Source organism: Trachemys scripta, chromosome 5, assembly GCF_013100865.1.
Source record: "Trachemys scripta elegans isolate TJP31775 chromosome 5, CAS_Tse_1.0, whole genome shotgun sequence".
Taxonomy (NCBI): domain Eukaryota; kingdom Metazoa; phylum Chordata; order Testudines; family Emydidae; genus Trachemys; species Trachemys scripta.
In genome coordinates, this window is record NC_048302.1 from 138446612 (window position 1) to 138469805 (window position 23194).

The 23194-nt window shown below is 64.1% G+C and overlaps 1 protein-coding gene across 1 annotated transcript in view; it reads left to right on the forward strand.

Annotated features, from left to right (window-relative positions):
- Positions 1 to 301: 301 nt before the first annotated feature.
- Positions 302 to 23194, forward strand: part of EBF4 (EBF family member 4) — a gene marked incomplete in the record, with an annotated part of 82070 nt that continues 59177 nt past the window's right edge. Inside the window, 7 exon segments of the mRNA XM_034772381.1 lie at positions 302 to 454; positions 989 to 1107; positions 18331 to 18487; positions 19758 to 19821; positions 20515 to 20570; positions 21620 to 21693; positions 22964 to 23032. Of these exon segments, the coding sequence (XP_034628272.1) occupies positions 452 to 454; positions 989 to 1107; positions 18331 to 18487; positions 19758 to 19821; positions 20515 to 20570; positions 21620 to 21693; positions 22964 to 23032 (542 nt within the window).

A 23194-nucleotide genomic window follows, 5' to 3' on the forward strand; every position in this document is an offset into this window, starting at 1 on the left:
GGGGGGCGCGTTGGGGTCCCTTTAGCCCGGTGGATCGGGGGGCGCGTTGGGGGTCCCGCTCCCCGGGCGGGTCTCAGGGGCTGCTCCCTGCCCCGGCGCTGCCCCTCGCCCCCCGCCGCCGGCTCCTCCCCGGAATGATGTCAGCCTGCCCGGCTCCGGCCCCCGCCTCCCCCCGGCCGCCCTCCCCGGGGAGGAGGCGGCGGCATGGCCCGGGTCGGCCAGGCCGGCCGGGGACGGGGCCGCCCGCGGGCGCAGAGCGGCGGCTGCCCGGGGGCCGGGCCGGCGGCGGCGGCGGGGCGGCTGGTGCTGCTTCTGGTGCTGCTGCCCGGCGAGGGCCGGAGGAGCCGCAGCGGCAGGAGGCGGAGGGGAAGCGGCCGGCCCAGCGCTCCGGCCCCCCGGCTCCCCCCGGGAGCGCCCGCCGCCGAGCGCCGAGCCCGCGGCCCCCGCCTGGATGGTAACCAGCGCCGGCCCCGCTCCGCGCCCGCATCCCGGCTCCCCCCATCCCTCCGCCTGCCTCCTCCCCCGGCCCCGCCGCTGGGATTTCCTGCCCTGCTCGGCTTCCCCCCCTGCGCAAACCCTGCCCCTCCCCGCCGCTGATTTGCACTTGGCGGCTGCTCCTCTCGCCAACTTCCCTGGACCTCCCGCCCCCCAGAACCAGCCCTCGCTCCGCTTGGAAACGACGCGCCCAGAGGCGGCTGCCCCGGCTGGAACCCGAGGGGCTCCTGGGCTGTGGCTGGGGGGGACACTGGCCTGAGCCTGCCCTGGACCCCGAGCCCTGGGCTGCTCTGAGCTGGGCTCTGGGGAGTCGGACCCCCACCCCCTTCTCTAGCCTTTTCTATAAGTTTGGCCAAACTTTTGGTGTCCATTGCTTCAGTGGAGCCTCCATCCCTCCTGTCTCCCCCCGGGAGGTGGCCTGGGGGCGCTGCGGGGCGAGCTGATCCCCCCCCCCCTTCCCCTTTCAAAGGCTGTTTTGATGTTCTCCATCCAGGAGGGTCTCCCCAGAGGAGGGCTGACCATGAAAGAAGAACCCTTGACCAGTGGACTGACATCCGTAAGGTCCTGGATGCAAAGCGCTGGGATCCTGGATGCCAACACGGCAGCCCAGAGGTAAGGGACCAGCCTGCCCCAGCCCTGACACTTCACAGCAAAACAAGCTGTCATCCCACTGCTCTGGGCGGGCACACATCTCCTCCCAGAGCCAGACCCCGACCCCCGGGAGCCCAGCCTGGACCCGCCAGACCAGCACAAACCTGGCCCACAGCTTTATGCTAGAGGGGGAGTGTGTTTATGTAGGAAAGTTGGGAATTTTATTCTAATTGGCGTCTTTATTGTTTGAGCTGGTTGGTGAGGAAACCGCCAAAGAAGTAAATACTGAGGCTTCCTAGAAGGAGAATTAACTAAGAGGAATTTCAGAGCCCAATTCTTATTGTTCTTCCTACATTTTATCCTTCTGTCTTCCCTCCCCCCTCAAGTTTGGGAGGTTTAAAATTACCAGCGTTTTGTTGAAGCGCCTTCTGCCTAGTGATGATAAACCATTTAAACCTGTTCTGATACCAAGGAGACCAGAGAGAGAAATGCACTTTTGGGGGTTGTTCTTAAAGCTGTGAAAAGCGTCAGAACTTGCAGAAATATAAATGCTTTCAGATGTATCTCTCAGCAGAATCATAAAGGATTTCGATTGGAAATGACAAGGGAGATCAGCTAACATTATTAAAAACAATCGGGGTTGTATTTCCTTTCCCCAGGCAGTTGGAAAGTGTTTTGAAATTAACACTTCTGGCTGAAATGGCAAAACTGTTGCAAAGATAGCTGAGGATCTCCAAGATGCAGGAAAATTTGTTCCTTTTTCCCCCCACTCCTCCTTTGCCTAACACCCACAGTTTTGAAACTTCAGATCCATGACTCTAATTGTCAGGGAAAGTTCTCAGGACTGGTGGATGTGTGGGGACTGGTTTGGTTTGGTTTTTTAATTGGTGACTTTATTGATGTTCCCTACCAGGATCGTGGATTTTAATGTGGAAATTTAGAAGCGTGGCAGGCGTTACTTTTCAGGTTTCTAATGCACAAATAGACACCTCTCTTTGTTGTGTAGGATGGCGACAGCTACCTACAGTGGACCTGACTTCATCCCCTTAGATTGTTTCTGTACGTTGCTAAACAGGACTATGTGAATCCTATGTCTTTGTGCTTGGAGGACATAGATGTTTGCTTCTTTTGATTTCAATTGTTTTTTTTATTGATCCTTGAACGTTCCCAAAGCTTTGATTTCTGCTCTCCTTTAACAATGACTTTAGTTCAGTTACGCAGAGGGGAAATTGAGATTATGAAAATAATGTGCATTAGATAATCTGTAAAGTGTGTGTGTGTATAGATAGATAGATAGATAGATGTAATATGATTTAGCATCTCGGTTGTCTTTCCAACTCACTGTCCAGCTGGGTTTTCACAGAAGGAGAGGTGCTGGAGCGCTCGACTTTAGGCAAAATTCCCTAGCCGGGTGTTTTCCTAACGAGGCAGTGAACTTGACCAAACCTTGGTGTAAGCCCTGATCTTAATGTAGCCTTCTTCCCTGCAGCGTGCCGCACAGCAGCTCCTCGGGTGTAGTGTATTTCCCTCTTGCTATTCTGGACTTGGAAACTCACCTCAAACTGTCAAACAGAACTGAAATATCCAGGGTAGAATTGCGGAGGAGACGGTACAAGACCTCTTAGTTCCTGTCTGGTCTATCCCCAAGCTGGCTGTTCCGTTTTCTCTGTTTCCTAATTCTGAGTCTAGGCGAGTTTTAAGCATCAGAAGCAAGCAGGCTGAGCAGGACTTTATTCAATGTATTTGGGGCTGGTGTTTGTGTGGCGGTCCCTGGAGAAATTGGAAAGGCTTATTTTAAAACCCTGTGATCGTAACCATACAAAAGTCATATCTATCTATCTATCCATCCCCAAATACCCCTGTGTCTATCGATCTATCTTATCATAGAATCTCAGGGTTGGAACTGACCTCAGGAGGTATCTAGTCCAACCCCCTGCTCAAAGCAGGACCAACCCCAACTAAATCATCCCAGCCAGGGCTTTGTCAAGCCTGACCTTAAAAACCTCTAAGGAAGGAGACTCCACCACCTCCCTAGGGAACCCATTCCAGTGCTCAACTTAACCTAGTACATTTTTCAGATCCACCTATCGCCTTCCATCCCCGAAGGTTACACTGAGGCACTCACCAGACAAAGCAGGGCAGATTAGCAGGAATTCTGCCCCGTCTCTCTGAAGCACCCCCCAGGTCAGGGCCGGCTCCAGGCACCAGCTTAACAAGCAGGTGCTTGGGGCGGCCAAGGGAGAGGGGCGGCACCTGCGGCAATTCGGGGGCGGCAGGTCCCTCACTCCCTCTAGGAGCGAAGGACCCGCCCTGAACTGCGGCCGCCGATCGCAGTGTTTTTGTTTTTTTTCCCCAATTGCCGCCGATCGCGATCGTGGCTTTTTTTTCTTCTTCTTCCAATTGCTGCCGCCAATCGTGGGTTTTTTTTCCAGACATGCCGGAGCCGGCCCTGCCCCAGGGTGTGCCTGACACCCAGCCACGAGGGCTGTGTGCGGGGCACGGAGGAGAGGGGCGCTCACCGCTGACTGGGGCTACGTTTCTGTAGCTAGCGCCAGGCCCTGCCTCTCCTCAGTGCTATTGGTATTCTGCCCATAGGGATCAGCATCCCCTTCTTCCACTCCTGGGCTTGGTGGGGCCGGTCCCCAGAAGCGTCTTTTAGGCCAGGCAGCCTTGATGGCTGAGGGAATAACCCCCTGCAACCAGGCACAGCAGCGGCCCTTGGAGCCCCACGCCCAGCTCGGAGGCTGGGCTCTGCCCCGTTAGCACTCAGACAGCGCTTTGCAAACACTGAGCAATTAACCCTCCCAGCCCCCTGCCAGGGAGGGGAGGGGCGAAACTCGGATTGAAAAATAAATACCTAACGCAGGGCAGAATGGCGTAGGATGAAAGGGGAGATTTATTCCCCCCCTCACACTGGTTGCAATAACAGGCAGAACCAGACAGATGTTCACAGGGAAACTGACAAATTCCAAGATTCTTCCCCCCCTTTTCGGGGCTCCCATATTGCCTAACCCAACAAAAATTACGCTTAATAAAAGATTTCCAGCCTGGCCTTGTAGCCAAACCCTCCCGCGATCCTGCGAGAGCTCGGGTTGAATTCTGAGGTCAGAGTGGGGAGAAGGTTTGCACTTAGAGAGGTTTCCTGCAGTACCGAATGTGTGTTGGCTTTTGTTTCAGGGATTAACTCTGGTGTCCAGATTAACGCCCGTGGCTAATAATGCTGGTGGGCTCTGCTTGGGGGCTGGGGCTGGGACAATGGGTGCAGAAACACGCAGCAGTTCTTCAAACTGACGCTGTTAGAAAGGCACCGAACCCCTTCGTGGGCGCGGGAGGCTGTCCTTAACTTCGCTGCCTTATCCTGATCCCCAGGCATCCTGGCCCAGATCTCCCTTTCGGCCAGGTCAGCGGAGGGACTAGATCAAAGGCAGGAACAATTTGAGCTCCTGGCTAATTGCACCTGATGGGGATTTTTTTCCCTTCCCCAAGTTGTTCATCCCCCCACCCCCCTTAACTCCAAGGGCTGAGTGATTCCCTCTCCCTGACTGAAGAGCAATTTTACCAGGGCAAAACCACGGTTCCCCCGAGCTGGATTTTCAGCCCAGGGTTTGGATAGAGGCGCTAATTAATCCTTAGGGTTTGGAGAAGCACGTGTGGCCTTTCCAAATGCACCAGCGGGATCCCAGTGCAAGACAATAAGCCATGCACGGAGGGCTAGGGGGAGAGATGAAATGCCCTGGGCCAAACCCTCTGCTAGCGTGAATCAGCAGGGTTCTCTTGACTTCAATGGAGCTCGTCTGGGTCCGTTCACGTGGCGCGTTCTCCAGCGGGGACTTTTGGGCAGGTGGCGCTGGGAAGAGGAGGGCAGGGATGTGACAGAGCCGTGCAGGGAGGGGGGCCGGTGTAGCAGGGGCACTGCGGGACGGGGAAGTGGGCACCGGGCAGGGAATGTGCCAGGGGAGGATACGGGAGGGGCAGAGCAGGGCCGGGCTGTGCAGGGGAGGGGGAGACACCTGAATTTGTTGCAGTGGAAAAGAACAACATCGCTCTCGTATTAAAGCAGATTTAGGCCCTTTACTGATTTACACCCGGCGAGGATCTGGCCCTGTCGGGAGCGTTGTGTACCCGGGCAGCAGGGAGCAGCTCCCCCGAGCAGAGCGTCATAGAGCTGGGGGCTGGCTCTAGCCCCCCCCATTCTGCTGCCACCTCTGAGCTGTGCGCCAGGGGCCTGATCCTGCCTTCCTTGTGTGCCCCCAGCTCCCTGCAGCTCCGCTGGGACCCAGGTCAGCCCTCTGGAGAGGTGCCAAAGACTTCCCGCTCAAGCCCTGGGCGCAAGTCTGGGGTGCTGTGGGTTGAATTAACCCCTGGAGCGCTGAAGGAGGGCTGGAGAAAATGGCCTTTCGGCAAGGTCAGCGGAGGGACTAGATCAAAGGCAGATCCTGTCGCCAGGAACCCCGTTCAGCGCTCTCGCTGGGCTGGTTAACCCGGGCCGACAGCTGAGAGCTGTGCGTGTTGAAACGAGGAGACGGCCAGCACCGGGGAGCAACCGGGCCTGATCTCCAGGGGCAGACCCAGGCCAGCCCAGGAACTAGTCAGGCAGCAGCCCGGGAGCGTGTGTGTCTGGCTGGGCAGTGCCTATCCCAGCCCGCCCCGCGAGAGCCAGGGCAGCTGGGGGCCCAGGTTTCCCTGTGGTCCCCCGTTCCCATCCTCTTGTCTCCCAATGTCTGTACTGACCAGATCCAGCCAGCGCCCGCCACACAGGCGTGGCAGGTGTGGCACACACTGGCAGACCCAGGCGGGAATGTGGGCTGCACGCACATACTCGCTCTCTGCCCTCAGGCAGCTGCCGGGGGCTGCGGTTTGGGTTTGCTCGGGCGCGTCGCCGGGCTCTTTGTGGGAGTCGCTCCGCTCGGGGGCCGGTTATTAAAAGTAAAGTCACACAAGTCGCCACCTGCAAAGACCCGTTAGATCCCGTCCCCCACCCTCCCCGGGCCAATGCAGGATCATTCCCTCCCGCAGGCTCCCAGCAGGAGGATAAAATCAGTGGAGACCCGGTGACCCGGTGTGGCCATTTGCAGAGCCGAAGGGCCAGGGCCCAGCTGGTGTAACTCAGTGGCTTCATCAACGTCTGCTGATTTGCGCTAGTGGGGCCTGGCCCCTCTCTGGAATTAACGAAGGAAGAGTCTCGGCAGCGTAATTGCCTGGTGCCCCTTGTTCCTGGAGGATCCAGGAGTGGAAGCTGATGCTTTCCTGTAACAGACATTCGCTGGGCTCGTTTGCTAGGAAATGCTCTGCTTTCCTTTAATAATTAATGGCAGCCGGGCCCGGCACTCAGCGCACCGGGGTCTCCGCAGCGCCGAGACGAGAGAGGCAGCCATTAACTGCGGGGCGGCTGCCTCGGGTGCTCGAAGTTTGTCTGTTTGTTTGTTTCGCTCCTTCCCGGCCGTGGGGAAGTGGCGTGGAGTTAAAGGCGGTCGCGTGATCACCCCGACGGGCAAGGGAAGGTGGCAGGCCTGGGTGCCAACTCCCGGGAGCTGGGTGCCTCTGCCAGGGGATCGTGACACTTTGCGTCAGACTGGACAGAGCCGGGACACCTCCCGGGGGAGCCGGATGGGGGAGAGCAGGGGGAATGGGCCAGCCGGTCACCGAATCGGCTCCACGGGATGACCTTCCCGAGCCGTCGCCGGGCCGTACACGGCACCGCGGCAGGCTGGGCGGGGTGGGCGTAGTGAGCCCTCCCTTTCCTGCCATCTGCGCCCACTTGAGAGGGAAGTTTTAGCCCAGCCTTCGCCATGGAGCGGCTCCCCTGCCTTGCTAGCGTGGGCGAGGGGTTTGTGTCTCCAGCCGCCTCTGCCCGAGCAAAGGGCCCATGGGGGCGGTTTCATTCCAGTCTCTCCTTGCTTAGCGTGGGGAGCGGGCAGCGAGGTGGCTCTGGGAACGGCCAGGAGCCCGGCTGGGCGGTCGAGGACTCTCTGGTTCATTGTGTGGCACGTGATCGGGTTTCTGCCGTGCCGTGGCCCGCTGCACACTCCCGGGCCCCACGGAAGGGTCTGGCTCGGGCAGCGTTTCCCTCCTGCTCCCGCGGCCCTGGCAGCTGTGCGCAGCCCTCGGCCAAACCGGTCCCACCCGGCTGCTAGGTCTAGCTTTTGGCCAGGGCCCTCGATGGATTGTCACCGACGCTCGCCGGCTGCAGAGGCAGGGAAGGCCCCGATCCGGCAGAGTGACTCCTGCGAGTCACCATGTACGTGGAGCCTTCTGGACTAACGAGGCGGCTCTGGTGACTGTGTCACCCGTGGGCGAGAGCCTGTGCAGGGTCAGTGCTGGAGCCACCCAGTCCCGGCCCCTCTGGTCACAGCTGCCCTAGTTCAGGTGCAAAAGAAAAGGCGAGGCTGGGTTAAAATCCCCCCAAACCAAACAGCAGCACCCTGATCACTGTGCCTGAAACTTACCAGCCCTCCCCGGAGCTTTTGAGCGACTGGACGGAGAGCAGCAGTGGGAGGAAGGGAATCGCGGCGAGCTGCGGGGAACGTGGCGCTCGGCAGCGGGGGCTCCGTGGCTGGGGGGGAGGGCTTTTTCAGACCTGTGTTCCCCGTGACTTATTCATGAGAAATGCTGCAGTGAAACAGGCTTTCTACCTGCAGCGGGGTGGGGGGAGATCCAGCTGTCAGCTCCGTTCCCGTCAGCTCCTGGCCACTAAGAGCCGGGCTCGCTGGCTTCCCAGCAGGAACCCAAAAGCAAAGGGGAGGCGCAGCGCCAGCGCGGTTCGGTTACCGTGCGTCGGGCCCCCATGGCGGGTGGCTGCGTCGGATTCTAGAGCGCCCGTCCTCGCCCACATGGTGCAGGCGCAGGGCACGGGGCCGGAGGACAGAGGCTTGAGGCCGGCCACACTTTCCTCTCCGCTCTCTCTGCTCCCCCCGGCCTCTCTCCTGTGGGGAGCCGCAGCTCCCCAGGGCAACGCTCATCTCGTGCAAACGGCCTTGACCCCGAGCCGGGGCGGCCCCAGGGGCCTCGGCGCGTTTGCCGGCTCTCCTTAGCCATCAGGCCAATCGGCTTCCCCAGCTGGCCGGCAAGTGAGCTCGCCCACTCCTGCCAACCCAGCGCATCCTTCAGTTATTTTCTTCTTCCAACCTGGAGCTTTTTAACCCTCCCCCGCCCAGGTTATAAACCAAGAAACCCAGCCAGGCTCTGAGGTTTCGAGGGGCCCCATATGAATATTGGGCTAATCAGAGGGTGACCAGACAGCAAGTATGAAAAATCGGGACGGGGGTGGGGGGTAATAGGTGCCTGTATAACACAAAGCCCCAAATATCTGGACTGTCCCTATAAAATCAGGACATCTGGTCACCCCAGCTAACCAGGATGCTGGCCAGAAGACTCTGAAGTGAACACCCAGGATGCCCCTAGGGCTGGCTGCCCCATAGCACGATGCTGGAGCCCGTCCATACCCGCTGTCGGAGCTGGCCCGGGGGAGGGTTGTCCCAGGGGGGCCTCACGCGACAAAGGCCGGGGGGATTTCTGAGCAGGGTTTGGCTGGCGGGTTTGCCGTCGGTACTGAGCACGTAGCGGAAAGGCTTTTCCTGGGACGGTTTGTGTGAATTGCTGTCGCCGGGGCTCTAGCTCGGGTACTGTCTGCCCCATCTCCATAGTATCATCCCTCTTTCCTGGCTTCATCCTCACGCACCCCTGGGAGGCAGGGCAGGGCCATTCTCCCCATCGCACCGAGGGGAAACTGAGGCACAGAGCGACTGGCCCACGTTACACAAGGACTCTGGCAGAGCAGGGAATTGAACTCAGGTCTCCCAGGTCCCCAGCCATGGCCACTGCCTCGTGGCTGCCCTCCTCTCCCTTCCTGGAGACTACGTGCAGGAGACGCTCACACGGGCGTTCGCCAGGAGCACGTTCCCAGCCATGGAGCGCTCGCTTGGGAGCTGTTGCCTCCCCGCTGTGTTGTCAGGGGGCTGCCACGGGACCTACAGGCCTAACTTTGGGCAAAGGGGGACGATCGTTGGCCGAGAGCCGGTCGAGACTCTGCCGCGGAGGATTGGCGAGCGGGCGGGGGGCCGGCTGCCCTCTGCACGGCCAGGGACAGTCCCTAATGAGCCGGGGGCGGGGAGCGCTTGGCCCAGCTCTGGCTATTGGCAGGGGAGCCAGAGAATGACGGCTGGTCACTCCCTCTGGGGCACGTGGCACTGGCCACTGTCGGCAGACAGGATACTGGGCTAGATGGACCTTTGGGCTGAATGAAGCCGCGTCGGTCCCTTCCAGTCCTTGGACGTGGGCCCCTGGGGATCCAGGCCGACCGGGCGCCGATGAACTCGGCGGAGTTTTGCCGTTGATTTGAGTGGGAGCAGAATCGGGTTCTCCTCTCCGCCACGGCTTGAAACCAAAGCCCTGGGGACGGAGCGGCTCTGTTCATGGATCCACCCGCCCACTTGGCCACTTCGCTGCCCAGGTGCTCGTCTCGCCGCGTCCCCTCGAGTTCTAGTCTGGCGACGTCCCGGCCCCCCCGGCTCCGGCCACCAGGGGCGAGGTTACAAACGGGTGCCTGGCCCTCGGCCGAGCCGCAGGCATGTCACCAGAAAGGGGCTTGGGGCGGCTCTGCTGGTGGGAAGGGGGCATGGAGGGGACCTTTGGCTGGGCCCTATGGCAGGAACCAGGTTTCAGGTTTCCAGGGAGCCGCGTGCCGGGAGAATCAGAGAATATCAGGGTGGGAAGGGACTTCAGGAGGTATCTAGTCCAACCCCCTGCTCAAAGCAGGACCAAGCCCCAGACAGATTTTTGCCCCAGATCCCTAAATGGCCCCCTCAAGGATTGAACTCCCAACCCTGGGTTTAGCAGGCCAATGCTCAAACCACTGAGCTATCCCTCCCGCGATGGCACGGCCCGGAGGCTGGAGACGTGCGCTGCCCCTGGGTGTCCGAGGGGCTCGCGCAGGAGCTGGCCCTGGCGGAGGGCCGGGTAGATGTGCCGAAAGAGACGGGCAGGGAGCTGGGTGCCCCTCCAGGAGGCAGTGGGGACGCCCTGTTGGCCCCGCCTGGAAATACTGCTCGGTGGTCACGGGTGAGCTGAGTTTGGGGGGGCTCTGCCCAGCTCCTAGCGCCAGCAGCTCCGCAGCAGGGGGGCGAGAGCTGCCTAGACCTTGAGGAGCGGCTCCCCCTGCCCCCCGAGGGGGCTCCCTCAGCGTGTCTGTGCCCCAGGGCTTTCCTGGCTCCATAGCCCCCCCAGCCCTGTGGATCGGTCTCCGAGGGGAGTGCTATGGAGCAGAGGAGAGGGGGCTGGGGGCAGAGAGGACGGCAGCCTTGGGTCCCGCCCAGCCCACCTCCGCACCCCGCATGGCCCCGGGCCTGGGACTAGACACAGAGCTGCTGAGAGCCCGCGGGACTGACAGACAGACACGGGGTGCCCGGCCCTCGGCGGGGAGGCGGGTGGCAGTCTGCTGACCCCTGGATGGGCAGGCGAGCCTGGGCATTGCAGGAGTGGGCTGGCCAGGGGGAGGAAGCTGAGGTGAGCCTGGGTCCGGACGTGACCCCAGGGCTGGCTGCCCCATAGCACGATGTCCGCACCCCGCTGTTGGAGCTGGCCCGGGGGAGTGGAGGTGGAAGGTTTTCCCAGGGCGGTGTGGGGGTGTGTGTATACACACACGTCAGGTTGTGTAGCTCTTTGTGTGTGTTTTTGGGGTGGGGAAGGGGAGAGATCAGGACTCCTGGGTTCTGTTCCCAGTTCTGCCGCTGATTTGCTGTGGGGCCTCAGCTGAGTCCCACCCCCTCACCTTGCCGCAGTGTCCCTGTCTGTACAAGGGGGACAATGTGCCTGGCTGGGGGGATGGGGGAAGGGCTGTGCGAATTCACTCACGGCTGCCTGTAAAGCACTCTAAGCCCCCCGGATGGAAGGAGCCGGAGGCGGGCACCGGACAGTCAATATGGCCCTCCTTCCAGCTCCGTATAGGGGAAATACCCCTGGCAGGGGGCAGAGGGGGGCTGCCTAGGGGCAGGCTGTGCCCCTGAGAGACCCCACACCCCCCAGAGGGGGCCGGGGCAGCCGGAGCGTGGAGCCCTGGGTGTCCAGGGGGCAGGCCCAGCGCTGGTAGCTTTCCCCCAGGCTGTGCGGTGCGTTCTGCCCCCAATGCCCCCCCGGCACACTGCACGCAGGGGCCCTGTGGGCTGGTTTCTGTCGCTGCTGAGCATGGCTGGATCACAGCGGGTCCCCCTGGCCCCACGGCGTCCCACAAGCCAGGGGCTGGTTCTCAGTGGCTCCGTGCCGGGGCTATGGGGGCCATGCGCCTTTGCACTCCTTGCCCTGTGGTGATCGGGGGTCCCCCCACCTGTGCTCTGCAGCCCCCGCATCCCCGCCCCCAGGGGAGTCTCTAGGGTCAGCTCCAGAGACGGTCTCTTGCCAGTGGGGCCGACAGGGGCTGGGCCTCCCTGGGGCGTGTAACGTTCTCAGACCAGGCCCAACAGGCCGGGGCGCGAGGGGCCCAAGCCGTGGGCTCGATCAAACGGGGCATGGGGAAGCCGCCTCCCTGGGGACCCCTGGGTCATGGCGGTGCCTTTTTTCTAGATATATGTTGAAGGAGTCAAAACTGTGCGGGTTCCTCTTGGGAGGGCGAGGGTGGGTCTGTGGGGGGCAGCCCCAGAATCGCTCCAATTCCGGGGTCCGGGGGGCAGCTGCAGAATGGGGTGCGGGGAGCCCGGGGCTGCGGGTCGGGATTGAGGAGCGTCAGCCGAGCAGTGCGGTAGCCCTCTCCCGTCCCTCCCGTGGGGCGCGGTCACGCCAAGGCTGGGGGCGTACGGGACTCGCCGGGCGCGCCGGGGCCAGGGCTGGTCACAGGCTCAGAGATCCCAGGGAGCCCACGCCTTTGGCCCTTCGGTGAGCCGGGCTTCCCCGGCCGTCTCCGGGCAGCGTCAGCTCTCAGGGCCCTGGGCTGAGGCCCGGCGCGTGGGGGGTGTTCACAGGCTTCCGCCAAAGGGCTTTTCAACATGGCCCGTTGTGTGGTGCTCTGTGGTGGAGAAAGGCAGCTGGGGGTCTCCTTGGTTTTTATCTGCGAGATACGAGGGATGTGGGCTGGGCTGTCCCCGGGCTCGGGCGGAGGAGGAGCTCTCCGGGCAGTTCATGGCAAACCCGCGTCAAAGGGCTGCAGGGGGCGTGTTTAGCAAAGAGGCTCTTTCTCCCCAGGGTGCGCCAAGCATTGGAGTTCATTAGGTGGGAACCAAACCCACTGGCCTCTTCAAGAGCCCGACTAGAATCCGCTTCCTCGGAACAACCCGGCCGACGTGTGCGTCATCCCCGGCTCGCCGGAGCGGAGCTCGTGCGAAACACAAGCTGGGGAAAGGGGCTGTTGGAAGAAACCTTCCAGCCTCTCTTCACCCGTCACAAAGGAGCAAAACGAGACACAAATGCCCGCTCGTTGTTACTCGCTCTCCCAGGCGTGTGGTCGCAGACAGTGGGGGGGTGTTTAAGGGGGAGGGGGGCTAGCAATTGGGGACCTGTGTGTCCTTGCTCAGGTGTGCTGTGATCTGGTACATCACGGATTGCAGCGCGAGTCTCGTGGTATTTGGTGCGTCTCTCAGAGCCCCAGCTCCTGGAGTCACGTGATGGGTTTAGAGGAAAGCTCAGATTCACTTGCAAAGTCCATTTCTGCCCTGCCTGGTTGTGGGGAGACTTGAAGACGTGACCCCACGCAGGCAGAGAGAGGTCAGGAGTGCGGGGGGCAGGTTTGATTTTTTTAAAATCACAAAACGTTTTGATTCATGCTTTTGTCAATAGGTCTGGCTGGCAGAGAGCCGGTTCCCGGGCTGCAGCTCCCCACTGTCTCTTTGAGAGGTGGGTGTAAGCTCCTCGTTACAGGCGGCCAATCTGAGGATGGGGTTCAGCACTGTGGGGGGCTCTGCCTCCAGGGGCAAGGCCCTTGTGACAACCTGTGACCGCGCAGCTCTTCTCTGCTCGCCAAGGCTGCCTGGAAACTGGTGGCAGCAGCTGGAGTAGGACTGGGCTCCTCCAGCTTTCAGAGGCACCGGAGCTGCAGGAGAATCTCCGTTACCAGTATAGGGCCCATGACACACAGCCAGCCGTTCTGTTCTGATCCCATCCGGTGGAGGCAGGGGGGCCCACACCAGCCGGCTCATGACTAGTGTTGTGTGCATCGTGGCAGCGTCCGGTCAGTGGTGTGGGTGTTTCAGGAAGTGCCCAGATGGAGGGCACAGACCCAGCCAAGGTGCGGGGGGTGGAGCTGTGACCTGATGGGCTGTCCGGAGATGGGCTCCTCCAGATGAATGGGGGGTTGATGGGTGGCGAGTCAGAGGGGTCCCTAGGCTGGGGGTGCTGCATGGGAGCCCCAACATGGACGTTTAGGGGCTCTCACTGGTTCTCTAGCTTCCCCACCCGCAGGGAGGCCAGGGCAGCCCCAACCCTGCTGCGAAGGGTGATGGGCTAGTTCCTCCCCTGCCCTGTGTGCGCGGGGGCCGGGCCGGGATCCGTCGGGCCGGGGGGGATCTGGGCCAGGAATTGAATGTTGTGAAAGGGAGGGGTTGGGTAATGCTGGCTAGAGTCAGGGGTGAGTTGGGCAAGCTCCCCACACACAGTCCAGCCACTCCCGACCCGCAGCCCCCCGCTAGCCCTGCACAGTGTGTGTTGATTTTCTGATAGGTCTAAGCCACCAGAGTCGGTTGCATATGGTGAGCTGACCCAGAGATGTGCAGCAGATGGGGCAGGGCGCATTCTCCTTGGGGAGCTGGGGCTGGCTGCAGAGGGGGAGCCCTGGGGCTGCCCCATTGACATCAATGGCAAACTCTCACTGGTGTCCAAGGGACGGGCTCTGCCCCTCGGTTATGCAGAGAGGGGTCCCGGGGGAGCTGGGCACCCTCGCACCCAGGGCCCTGGGCACCCTCGCACCCAGAGCCCTGAGGGCTCCCCGCACCCTGTCTGTCCGTCTGTCCAGTCACCGGGGCATCTAGGCTCTGTGGACAGTGGGCTCTGCCCTAGAGGAGCGACACCCTCACCCGGGCACAGCCTGGCAGGCCCCTGCCCAGGGGGATTGCCAGGGAGTCAGTCTGGGCCGGCTGCGATCCGGGAAGCAGGGGAGGGTCAAGGCAGGGGAGGATTCCTGGTGCACTTGGCAGAACGGCCAACAGGTGGCGATGTTTTATCGGCTGTGCTCGTGGGTGCCTGGGGCCGGCACGAGGGGCCTGGAGCCTGATGCCCCCTCGTCCCCCCCCTCCCGCCTGGGCGATGGCCGGTCTGGCTGCCCCCCTGGCCCTGCCCTGGGGGGACCCCGCTCTGGGGCGAGGGGAGTTTGGGTAGCCGCCCCGCCCAGGCTGGGTCCGGTTGGTGCCGGTGCTCCCAGCGAGGAGCGCGGTTGAGACCCCCGAACTCATGGCACGTGGGGTCACCAGCAGCCATTAGCCAGGGGCGGCTCCCGGTCTCGAACCGGCAAATGCGGTACCGGCCGGGGCAACGGGACACGGCCCCCAGGGAGAGCAGGCGCCACTGCCCCAAACCGCCCAGGGAGCTCCCTGCTGTCGGCAGAGGGGCCGGGCCAGGCCAGGCCCACTTCCCTGCAGTGTCCCCGGACCTGGGCATCCCGGGTCTCTGCACACGCGGGCCCAGCCGAGGCTGAATTGCCGGCTCCCTGGGGGGGGGGGGGGTGTGTGTCAGGAGACAGGGCCTGGCAGACGGCCGCACGGGTAGGCCTGGGGGGCTCTGGACCTTTGCGTGCTGAGTTATCCGGGGGCGGGGCTGCTCTTTGGGGCAGAGACGGCGGGGGGGGCATCTCTCCAGAGCCAGCTGCACGGGGGTCTCCTCAGGCTGTGCCTTTAAACAACACCCGCCCCCCCCCCCCTCCCTCCGGCCCGTGCACCACACGGGACAGTTACGGCTCTGTCGCTCGGGCTCCGAGCCGGCTGACATGAAACCGCCCCGCCTCACGGCCCCGTCCCCATCCCCGAATGGGAGACGGGGCCAGGAAAGCAAACAGCCACGTAACTCCCCGGCCAGCTTGTGGGGGGGGACTCGCTCACAGCCAGCACCCGTCCCGCGGCCTGAGGGCGGCCGCTCTTCGATCACGAGGCGGGAGGAATTATTCCTGATCTATTTATTTCCCTTGGCATCGTCCCCTGACCCGCTGTGCGCGCCGCAGGCCTAGATCCAGGCCCAGATCCTGCTCTCAGTCACACCCAGACCTAGCCCGGGTAACTGAGGGCAGTGTTTGCCCTGCTGTGTATGACGTGGGCACGCAGGATCGCCGTAGGGTGACAGCTTGGGGGGCCCAGTCGTGGTTGGACGTATCCCTGGGGGGTTCATCACATGACATCCTCTTTAAATCAAGATGAATCTTTCATCCCTGGAGACTCCTGGCCCGTCCTGGCGGTTGGGCCCCCTGGCAGAGCCGGCTCAGATGCAGGCCACGTGGGAACCCCTGGCCGGGGGCGAATGCAGCAGTCGGGGTTGTCGTGGGTCTGGCACTATTTGGGGGTTTGCTCGGAGCTCCTGCTCCCGGAGGCAGGGTTAGCAGGGAACCCAGCTTCTGTTTTCCGAGCTCTCAGCGCTGTGTGACCCTAGCATGACCTCCAGCCTCCCAAACCGGAAGGCAGATAAAACCGGCAGGGAGTTTTGAACACTGCGGGTCTCCCCCGTTCGTGCAGGTAGGCCAGGCCGACCCCTGTGCGCGCCGCCGGGAGGGACTGACGCCCAGGCCCCTCTGCTAGACGAATCTTCTCCACCCCTGCCCTAAGCTGTTGGGTAGCGGTGCTGTGTGCTGCTAAACAGCTGCCACGCCCTGTTTCAGAGGTGGCTGCATTTTGGTGGTAGGTGAAGTGATTTGTGGGAGTGTAAAGGCTGCAAAGCATTCTGGGATCTGCCGGGGTGTGAGGCGTTGTCTGACGGGCAGACGTGGTGGTGGCCAAGCAGCGGCTGAAAGCGTCGCGGTACCAGCAGGGGCTTGGTAAACGGCGTGAAATTACTCAGTCGTTTCCAGCTGCCAGGTGTCTAGGCACAAACCAACCCCTTCGTGCCGGTCGCCAGTGGGGGCTGCAGTTCACACCAAGGGACCCAGCCCCTCCCAGGAGCAAAGCCGTGCGGGCGTCTCCTCCCAGGGCCCGTTGGCCTGAGCCATGTTCCACTCAAGCGGTGCCGCGAAAGGGGAGAGCGGGGGCTGCAGAGCCGGGGCGGCGCTGGCAGAGCTGCAATCTCAGGGGGGGGGTATCTGTGCAGCGCCCAGCGCGATGGGGTCCCCCAATGTCAGGGGAGGGGTCTGTGCAATGCCTGTCAGTCTGCACCCACGTCTGCCTGGCTCAAGGTGTCCGTGCCACGACCAGGTGGCCACATGCCCTGCACCAGCTACCACAGAGCCACTCCGGTGCCCTCCCAGCCCTGTCTTTGGTGCTCCTGTGACGGGTTCCCCTGGGCTGCCACCTGGAACTGGGGTACCACTGAGCCTCTGACCCACCAGCCTGGGCTCCCTCTCACACTGTGCTGCTGTGACGAGGTGACACACCCTCCAGTCTGCACTTTCACCAGCATTCACACAGGTAGGGACACGCCCAGCTGCAGTTACACGCAGGCTCTCTGACCGCCAGCCCCCCAGCCTAGGCCCCAGAGCAGCACCGTCCTGCCCCGGTCAAATGTGGCCAGCCTATGGGATTAATACCTGGTCCACCTCTCCCTCAATGTGAAGAGAACAACGCCCACTTGTGGGAACCACGCCGAGATTTTCCCCAGGCTCCTTAGTCAAATGCACACTGGTTCGGATTAAAACATAAAATAAGTTTATTAACTACAAAAGGATGGATTTGAGGTGAGTATAAGTGACAGCAAACAGAGCAGGTTACCCAGCAAACAAACAAAACTGCAAACTGAGCTTAACACACCAGACAGGTAGAGATGAATTCGCAGGTTCTCACCCTGAGTGATAATTCTCACCCCACTCCCAGCCTGGGAGAGGCTTAAGACACAGGCTACCTTGGCTCTGGGGCGTGGATTTCCCAGCTTTTCATACACAGGTTACAAATCCCTCTAGCCCGGGACCAGCACCTCCCCCAGTTCAGTCCTTGCCCCCGGGGGGTTTCCAGATGTGTGGTTGTCGGGAGAGTGACGTCCCCTCATGTGCATTTCCTCAGTGGGCCATGAACATTGTTTGGCCTTTTTACGGTTGTACCTGAGAGGCGGCTGGTGGGTGTTTTCAACCCCCAACACGTTCCAGTAACACGTACGAAGCCAAACTCCGTAACCTCACACCCGACGAGAGCACAGCCCACCCAGCGAGATCTGTCTGTCTAGCAGAGCAAGGCGTTTAGACCGACACCTCACACGGCAGACTTTGTACAACACATCTGAATTACATGGCGGTGGTGCCGGGTGTCACAGCTCTGGGGGTTGGTGCTCTCCTGGGAAAGCCAGGGCTGCCAAGCCGTGGGGCAGGATGTGCCGCGTCTAGCCGGGCAGGGGGAGCTCAGTCATGCGTTCTGGCATTTTCGACGCGTCTCAGCAGCGGCCACTGGGCTCTCCCCCACCCTGGTGCTGGACGCAGGCTTGTAGCAGGGGGCTATGGTGGTCTCTGGGGGCCCATTCACTCAGGGGTTGGGGGGAGAAGCCTCTGTGACCACCAGAGCCTTGGCCCCGCTGCGTCATACTCACCAGCCGCGCATGGGTTAAGTCAGGCCTCGGCCGCGCTAGGTGCTGCACAGAGCACGGGGCAGACCCAGCCCCTGCACCTCCCACCTTGTGGCCAGGGTCTGTGTGGGCCCGATGGGCGTGGGGGGGTGAGGCGGACGACGGAGCTGGGCTGTGCGCGGGGGGAGGAGGGTCCAGCAGACGGGGAGACCCGCTCGGTGGGACTGTGGGTGTCTGGGAGTAGTGTGACACCGGCTGTAACATGGTGGCTGGGCACCCTGGGGAGGGGGCCGTCCAGGGTGTTTCTCTGCAGCCGGCGGGCCAAGGCAGAGCAGGGAGCTGGGGGACAGCCAGGGGGGCGGGGTTTGACCGGGCAGGGCCTGTGAGGGGCAGAGCAGGGAGCTGGGGGACAGCCAGGGGGACGGGGTCTGGGCAGGTGGGGCCTGTGAGGGGCAGAGCAGGGAGCTGGGGGGGAGCCAGGGGGACGGGGCCTGCGAGGGGGAGCCCAGGGTTCCCAGGGGGAGCCAGGCGGGAGAGATTGGCGGAGCCCATGGCAGGGACACCGGGCGCTGGGAGCGAGGGGTGGGCACGGCTGGGGGGCCCTGCAGGCATCTGGCACTCAGCAGCCTGCGCTCTCCCTTGCAGCGGGGTGGGCCTGGCCCGCGCCCATTTCGAGAAGCAGCCGCCCTCCAACCTGCGGAAATCCAACTTCTTCCACTTCGTGCTGGCCATGTACGACCGGCAGGGGCAGCCCGTGGAGATCGAGCGCACCTCCTTCATCGACTTCGTGGAGAAGGACAGGGTGAGAGCCTGGCCCGCCCCGGGGACAGCCCCGCCCCCTCCCTGTGCCCACCCCCTTCTTCGTGGCCAGGTTCGCCTCCTCCCTGTGCCTCCCCCCCACCCAGTGGCCTGCCCCACCCCCATTAGGGTTGCCAGGCATCTGGTTTTTGACCGGAACGCCCGGTCAAAAAGGGACCCTGGCGACTCCGGTCAGCACTGCCGATCGGGCTGTTAAAAGTCCAGGCAGCAGGGCTAAGGCAGCTCCCTGCCTGCCCTGGCTCCGCGTGGCTCCTGGAAGCAGCGACAGGTCCCCCCTCCAGCTCCTAGGTGTAGGGACAGCCAGGGGGCTCCGTGCGCTGCCCCCACCCCAAGCACCGGCTCTGCAGCTCCCATTGGAATTGTGGCCAATGGGAGCTGCGGGGGCGGCACCTGCAAACAGGGCAGCTCACGGAGCCGCCTGGCCGCGCCTCTGCGTAGGAGCTGGAGGGGGGGACATGTCGCTGCTTCCGGAAGCTGCATGAGGTAAGCGCCTCCCTGAGCCCTCACCCTCCCCCCCGTGCCCCTGCCCCCTGCCCCAGTCCTGATCCACCTCCCACCCTCCGAACCCCTCGGTCCCAGCCCGGAGACTCCTCCTGCACCCCAAACCCCTGAGCCAGCCCAGTGAAAATGAGCGAATGAATGGAAGGGGGGGGTATAATGAGTGGGGGCAGGGCCCCAGAGGTGGGGCAGGAGGCGGGGCAAGGGTGTTCGGTTTTATGCGAGTAGAAAGTTGGCAACCCTAGACCCCGCCCTGTGCCTCACTCCTGCCCCGTGGCCCACCCCACTCCCACCTCTGCCTTATGCTCCGCCCCCTCCCCATGGCCAGCCTCACCCCCTCCCTGCAACCTTGTCCCCTCCCTCCTGTGCCCCTCCGTGGCCAGCCCCTCCCCCTCCCTGCCCCCTCCAGGTGGCACCAGGGGGGGCTGCGGGTCGGGATTGAGGGGCATCGGCAGAGCCGTGGGTGGGGAGCGGTGCCTGGGCTGGAGCTGTTCTGTCCCCCGTCTGGCCAGGGCCCCTCAGCCCGGCCCCGCTCAGACCGACCCCCAAGGGGGCCGAGACCCCCCCAAACTCACGTCCCGGGTGGGGGACCCCGTGCAGCCGGCAGATCCTCAGTCCATCCCACCCCGCCCGTCTGCGTGGTGGAGGAGACCGCCCCAGCTCGGCAGAGGGGGCAGAGAGCCGTGTCCCAGGTCCCCCGGGGGGCTCGGCTCCCAGCCACCGGCCACCGGCCGACCTGCTGTCTCCCTCCCCAGGAGCAGAACGGTGAGAAAACCAACAACGGCATCCACTACCGCCTGCAACTGCTGTACAGCAACGGTAAGGGGGGCCGGGGCTGCGGGGCCGGGAGCTATGGGGCCGGGGGCTAGGGGGCAGAGGGGGCAGGGGGCTATGGGGCCAGGAGCCGGGGAGACAGGGCTGCGTTGCAGGGGAGCAGGGGGCAGGGGCTAGGGGTCAGGGGTCTGCTGGGGCAGGGGCTATACGGGCGGGGGCTGCAGGGCCGGGGGCTGCGGGGCTGGAGAGCAGGGGGGCTGCAGGGCCAGGGGCAGGGGGCCGGTGCCAGGGGGGCTGAGGGCTACAGAGCAGGGGGCTGTGGGATCAGGAGGTTTTGGGGCTGGGGGCCGGGGCCTCAGCCCCATGTATGGCCCCCAGGACTGACTCCCTGCCCCAGCCCAGCGCCTGCAGCCCTGTCACCCTCTCACGTCCATCCTGCGTCCAGCAGGGGCCGGGTGGGTCTCCTGCCTCCCCATCGATGTGCCGAGCTGCACGTTCTCAGGGAAGGGTCCTGGAGTACGTGGGGGCTGCGGGTCAGGAGTGAGGGGCACCGGCAGAGCTGGGGGAGCCCAGCGCTGGGCTAACGGGGGGCTGTGGGTCGGGAGTGAGGGGCACCAGCAGAGCTGGGGGAGCCCAGCGCTGGGCTAACAGGGGGCTGTGGGTCGGGAGTGAGGGGATCGATGGAGCTTCACAGCCAGGTGAGACTGTCTCCTATCTCTCCCCCGTCTCCCCCCGCAGGGCTGCGGACGGAGCAGGATCTCTACGTGCGGCTCATCGACTCCATGTCCAAGCAGGTAACGCTGCCAGCTGGGGACAGTGCAGGGGGAGGCCTGGTCCGGGGCTGGGGGTTCAGACCGGGTCACTCCTCCACCACTCCCAGGAACTCCTGTGCCTCTGAGGTGCCCCCCAGCCCCAGCCTGGCCTGGCCTGCATCTCAGGCCTTCTTCTGCCCCCAGGGCTTCCCCAGGAGCACCCGTGTCCTTCCCCACAGCCCCCTGGGTGCGAGCGGCCCCATGGCTCCGGTGCACCCAGCCCTGCCCCTGTCCAGACCCGCCCAAAGGTGCCCCCTTCCCTGGCACCCTCCGTGCCGTGCCCCTGGAGCAGACAGCCCTGAGCCTGGGCTCTCCGCCGGGCTGCCTGCGGCTGGCCCTGCCCGTCGGTCGCCCTCCCTGGGCAGGGGCTGTCCGTGCCCTGTACAGCGCCGAGCGCACTGCGGGCCCAGCACAGCCACTGGGGGTCATGGCAAAGTGAGCGAGGGCAGGTCCAGGGGTTCCCTCGCCCGCCCCCAGCTCACGCCTCCCCTCAGCCTGGGGCTGGGTTGGCTGCACGCAGCCCTGCATCCCTCCAGCGGTGCCACCCCGGCTCCCCACGGATAGGCCGGCTCTGCGCTGCCCCGAGGGGGGGGAAGGGCAGCGAGAGGGGGTGGGGGAGCAGAGCGAGGGGGAGCGAAGTCGCCTGGGGGTGAGAGGGCCCCACAGTTGGGCCGAGCGTCGGGCAGGGAGCTGGGCTGGGCTCAGCACAGGAAGGACGCGGAGCTGGCGGGCAGCAGAGATCGCCCCCGGCGGGTACCCAGGGCCTGTAGGGCTGCAGAGTGAGGGGAGGCCCTGGGGGGCGAGGTCCTGGAGCGACGGGCTCCAGCGGAGGATGGGCTGGCCGGCCCATGCAGCCCCCTGGCCGGGCAGCTCCCAGTTTGCTCCGTTCCCTCGGGGACTCTGAGACGCTCGGTCCCAGGTTCCCGGCCTGCGAGGGTCCAAGACGCCTGCCTGGCCGGTGCCCATTGTGATCAGAGACCCCCCGGGCCGCGCGCTGGCAGATCCCCTCACCCAGCGCTCTCTCCCACCAGGCCATCATCTACGAGGGGCAGGACAAAAACCCCGAGATGTGCCGCGTGCTGCTGACCCACGAGATCATGTGCAGGTAGGTGCCGGGCTCTGCCTCGGGGCCGGCGGGGCAGCGAGAACGCGCAGGGGCCATGTCCCCGCCCGGCTCCCGTCCACCCACCTGCGCGGCTGCGGGAGTCGGCCTGCGGGCACGGCATGCACTGCGCACGCGGCCGGTGGGGGGCACTGCCAGCACGGCCGCCGATTCTGCCTGGGCTCTCACGCCTCGCCCAGCGTCAGCCGCCCTCCTCTCTCCGTGCCCCCGGGCCCCCGCAGCCAGGCTGGGCAGGAACGCAGGGCACCTTCCGAGGGCGGCGGAGGCAGAGCCGTGGCCGGGTTGTTTGGCGCATTGGTGGGAGGAAGGGGGCAACTGGGGGGCCTCCGTGCCCGACACACGGACGGAGCCCGAGCTGGCCAGCCCGGAGCGCCGCCCTGGAGCGCCGGAGACCCGTGTCTCCTAGCCGGCTGCACACAGGTGGGCGGAGGGGGGATGGGCAGCGAGCCAGCGGGGCCGGGAGCGTCTCCCCCCAGCTGCATCTCCGCCGGGGTCCCTGGTGCCCCATTAGAGCTGCCTTGTTTATGAGCCTCGTGCTCGGTGTTTGTGGGAATTAGCGGCTGTGTCAGCGCCGGCTTTCCCGGCTAATTGATCTCCAGGCGCCTCACTAATGATCTCGGGGCTCAGGGACTAGTGGGGTCCCGGGGGGGGGGGGGGGGGGGGGGGTCCCCCCCCCCGGCTTTGTTTGTGTAACGGAGCCGCCCAGGGGCTCCCCTGCCTGCCCGGGGCCCGGCCTCAGCCAGCCTGACCATGGCCCAGCTGCGACTGGGGCCGGGGTGGGGGGCAGAGCCTCCCCCACAGGGCCAGCGCTTCGAACCCACCTGGCTGGCAGCGAGCGAGCACCAGCGACCCCCCCCCACCTACCCAGGGCTCGGGGAGTGGAGCTAGAGGGGCGCAGGGGGAGCCGGGGGGCTGAGCGCCCCCAGCAGACGAGCCTCTCGATTGGTGCTTCACCCCCAGGCTCACAGCAGGGCCTCGTCCCCTGTGTGATTAACCCCCAGCCCCAGAGCACCCCCAGAGCTGTGCGGGGGCCATGACAGCCGCTCCCACCCAGGGAACAGCACTCCCGGCCCCCAGGGCGCCCCCCAGCTCTCTGGGGCTTCCCACAGGGGTCGTGGGGGGCTCCTAGCCTGGGCCATCCTGTCCCCCTGCCCCCATCAGCCGTCCCTGGGGGTGGGAGGGGCGCCAGGCCGGGGGTGCTGGGTTCTCCTCCCCCACTTACCCCAACTTCTCTCCCCCTCGCCCGGCCCAGCCGCTGCTGTGACAAGAAGAGCTGCGGGAACCGCAACGAGACGCCCTCTGACCCCGTCATCATCGACAGGTGAGCGGGCCCCGCGCGCTGTCCCCTGCGCCAGGCTGTGGGACTCCCCCCCCGACCGTCCTGGGGTTCTGTCCCCGCGCCCTGTCCCCTGCGCCAGGCTGTGGGACTCCCCCCCCGACCGTCCTGGGGTTCTGTCCCCGCGCCCTGTCCCCTGCGCCAGGC